We start from the raw sequence: 4011 nt of genomic DNA, 5'->3' as shown, positions 1-4011 counted from the left end.
CAGCAGGAAGAACTTGGCAATCTAGTCTTCAACATCAATAAAACATAAGGATTTTGAAGTAACATTATCTTATATTTATAGAAAAGTTAGTTGCATCTCAAAAATGTTTTAGTATTGCAAGCCAAGACAAATCTGCTCTGATATCATACCTACACAAAGCAGGGGTTGTCCGCTTTCGAACAAAAGACTTTACCCCATAAACAGTATGCCAGGAAATCTTCCGCTGACCCTCTAGTACAAACTGGGATGGCGGGTCTGGGGCCATGGATTTTGCTTCACAACAAATTGTGTTATTGCTGAGCTGAGCAAGGAAATGTAATGTAAACTAGGCAAATTCTGAATGGGCCTCCTGGTAGCTTTAGCAGCAGTACTGCAGGAGAGAGCTGAATGTCCAACACATCATATAGCTTATTATTTATACACTGAAGAAGAATAGCCTCCTCCTCCTCCTTTGAAGAATATTCAAATTAAAAAGCAGAAAATAGGGATTTTAACTTCGAGACCATTTATTACAGTTTATGTAAGAATAGCAAAATGCTACTCATTGAAGTTTTCTGTTTCATGCCCAAGACTCTTAGTAAGAAGCAAAATTCTCACTGATTATTCTTTCCAGCTGAACTGCAGTTAGACAGCTAAATCAGTAATGCAGCATAACATGGTCATATTAACTTGGTGAAGCAGAAGAGTCCATCTGCACTACCATGAATGTGACTAAAATAGAGTGCCAGCAAAAAGCCTTTAACAATGTCTAATGCCAGAAAACCTTATGAATGGTATTTTTAAGAAGTTCAATGTAATAGAGGAAAAAAGAATTATAGTATTTGTTTCAATTTTGAATGCAATAAGATTTCCAAATTTATTTATAAACTGCTTCATAACTCAATTTGACATGCATTTAAAACAATAAAATAATTTTTATATACTTCACTAATTCCAATTATAAGCAATTTGTTGAGGTATACTCAGTAAGTTAGGAGAAATATGCATGTTCCCAAGGTGCACTTTCCTGAATATCACTGTGCAGATTGAAAATTGGCACCTCTAGCTGTTGTTTAAAACATGCATTACTCTGGTTTTATGTAATAGAGATTTCTGTCTACTGTACTGCTGTCTGTGCATATGCATTAACATAATCGATTCAATGTTATATATTTTAAATTCAGTAAGGTTTTTCAGAAACTATCAAGGAAAGAAAAAAAAGGAAGATTGTTACATTTTAAATTAGGGGGGGAAAGGGTGGAAATAAATGGCCAGGTTTCTAAATACTGAGATGTTATCAGTAGAGTCAGGCCTGTCAGTCTGACCTTGGTGCTAGCAAAGGTTATGGAGCAGATCATACTGAGAAACATCACATGGCACATACAAGACAACCAGATGATCACACCCAGTCAGCATATGTTTATGAAAGGCAGGTACTACCTGACGAACCTGATCTCCTTCTATGACAAGGTGATCCACTTAGTGAATGAGTGAAGGGCTATGGACACTGTCTACCTACTGTTGAGTAAGCTTTTGATGCCATTTGCCACGGCATTCTCCTGGAGAAACTGGTTGCTCATGGCTTGGATGGGAATATGCTTTGCTGGATAGAAAACTTGCATGGATGGCCAGGCCCAAAGGGTGGTGGTGGATGGAGTTCCATCCAGCTGGCAGCCAGTCACAAGTGTTGTTCCCCAGGGCTCAGTATTGGGACAAGTTCTGTTTACTGTCTTTATCAATGATATGGACAAGTGGATCGAGTGTACCCTCAGTAAGTTCACAGGTGACGCAAAGTTAGGCGGGAGTGTTGATCTGCTTGAAGGAAGGCAGGATCTACAGAGGGATCTGGACAGGCTGGATCACTGGGCCAAGGCCAATGCTATGAGGCTCAACAAAGGCAAGTGCTGCATCCTTCACTTGCGTCACAACAACCCCTTGCAAGGCTACAGGCTTGGACGAGAGTGGCTGGAAAGGTGCCCAGCAAAAAATGAGCTGGGGATGTTGGTCAATAAATGTTGGATGATAAATTTTAGTGCTAAATATTAATGAGCATTAGCTGCTACAAATGCTGGTGATGAAAACTGACTGAAAAAAATTAAAACTTATCCGAAACAGAATTTCTTAACCCAGTAAGAGGAAATAACAAGACTTTTCAAAATGTCCTCTGAGAAATCATTTCTCTACCGACTCACTGGAAAACATTCATGTAACAAAATGATGAGTGACAAGAAGCTGTTAGAGAAGTCAGGTCATTTATGCAATGACATCTGATCATTTAAATTATTTAATTTTGTTAATTATTTATATTATTTCTTTTTCTAAACTCTTTTCTATGTTTTCTGTACATCAGAGGTCCCTGTGCTCCCATCTGTGAGTTCAATTACACAATACCTTAAAATGTTTTCTGTTTTTTTTTAGAGGGACGTTCTGTAGATTTTACATTTCTTTCCCTGTATTTACTTTCTTTGTGCCATATTTTACACTTCCTTTCAGCTACTGATATTTCTAACCATTACACAAAGCTGTCAGTTTTCCACACATTCAGAACAACCTACCCTGCCATTCAACATACCAAACCCAACTAAGCCCACAGCCATGAAAATCTACAAAAGATAACTGTAGATAATACAGGTGTTAGTGGTCCTCAAGAGCTGTGTCACTGTTTTTTCTTTCTGTGTCTTCCTTTACTTATCATTTTAGACTCATTTGAAAAAAGTTATTCTTTACTCAATCATAAAATGTAAACATTGGAAAGGATTATGGCAAAACTGATAGACAACTTATTTTCCTTTCCTGAAAGATTAGCACTGGTATCTTCCTGTCTAATTTGTAGCAAATAAATCAGTTAATCAGCAGTACACTTTTAAGCACATGAAGTTCCACTTATAATACAATCCACAAATACCTATTTCAGCATAACAGCTACCAACCAAAGTAGTTTGATGTGTTCTAGTAGTCTTTTAGAAATGCATAGATTTTTAATTTAGAAAGGACCATCAGAGTAGATAACTTCATATCTTTTAAAACAGACTGTAGAATCGATGCTCTATCCCTGTTCTGTGCTCAAAAACTGAAGTCTGACTGAAGTATGAAAATCTTTAACACCATGATTATAACAAACGTACAGCTATATAATATTTCCACATTTACACATTCCATTGCTAAGCATAGTAATTTATTAGGAACTGGTTAATTATTTATAGCTATTATTATATTTATAGCTATTATTATATACTCTGTGTGTGAAAAAAGCAGATTTTCATGACAAGAAAATAATGTGCAGTATTTTCTTCTTTTCTATGTATTTACATGTAGGCAGACTTTTTGGGTTCCGGTTACCCAGACTGAGACTTTTAACGTACAGAAAGCAGTCCTTACCACAGGAAGACCCTGATGCAGTGATAGTTGACTCCTCTAAGCACAGCGATGACTCGGTGGCGATGAAGCACTTTAAATCACCTACAAAAGAAAGCTGTAGTCCTTCAGAAGTGGATGATACAAAAGCACTGATTCAACCCGGTAAATGTTCACCTTTGGTTAATATATCGGGACCTCTTGACCATTCATCACCTAAACAGCAATGGGACAGACTTTACCCTGACATGATACAGACAAGCAACCCACTAACCCATTCCAGATCAAAGGAAAGCATTTGTAGTATACGGAGAGCGTCTTCAGTACATGACATAGAAGGCTTTAACGTCCATCCCAAGAACGTTTTTAGGGACCGTCATGCAAGCGAAGGTATGGTGGAAAGTCAATCAATGTTCTCTGATATACTAATAAAAAATTATTGCGATTTTTCATAGTAATTATCATCTCCTTATAAGCACAACTAATCAGCTGTATCCATTCAAAGGCACACTAAAAATACTATGGATCCAAATATGGCAGGCTTTTTTACACTAAATACTGCTTTTCACGTTTAAGCAGATCAATGAAATAATGGGGCTGCTGTTAGTGTACCATCTACCTTCTGTATAAGGACAGAGCAAAATCGGGCTCAAGATTCCTACAGCTAATATTGGTATT

At 37.2% G+C, this 4011-nt stretch overlaps 1 protein-coding gene across 1 annotated transcript in view; it reads left to right on the top strand.

The window, feature by feature from the left end:
- The window catches only part of LOC104491589 (potassium voltage-gated channel subfamily H member 7-like), a gene marked incomplete at both ends in the record, with an annotated part of 23379 nt that overhangs the window by 11550 nt on the left and 7818 nt on the right, over positions 1-4011 (top strand). Inside the window, one exon of the mRNA XM_010134039.1 lies at positions 3299-3723. Coding sequence (XP_010132341.1) covers positions 3299-3723 — 425 coding nt within the window. The remainder of the gene's footprint in view (positions 1-3298; positions 3724-4011) is intronic.

The sequence above is a fragment of the Buceros rhinoceros genome, unplaced genomic scaffold (assembly GCF_000710305.1).
Source record: "Buceros rhinoceros silvestris isolate BGI_N320 unplaced genomic scaffold, ASM71030v1 scaffold4424, whole genome shotgun sequence".
NCBI classification, from domain to species: domain Eukaryota; kingdom Metazoa; phylum Chordata; class Aves; order Bucerotiformes; family Bucerotidae; genus Buceros; species Buceros rhinoceros.
This window is presented reverse-complemented; position numbering and strand designations above follow the sequence as displayed.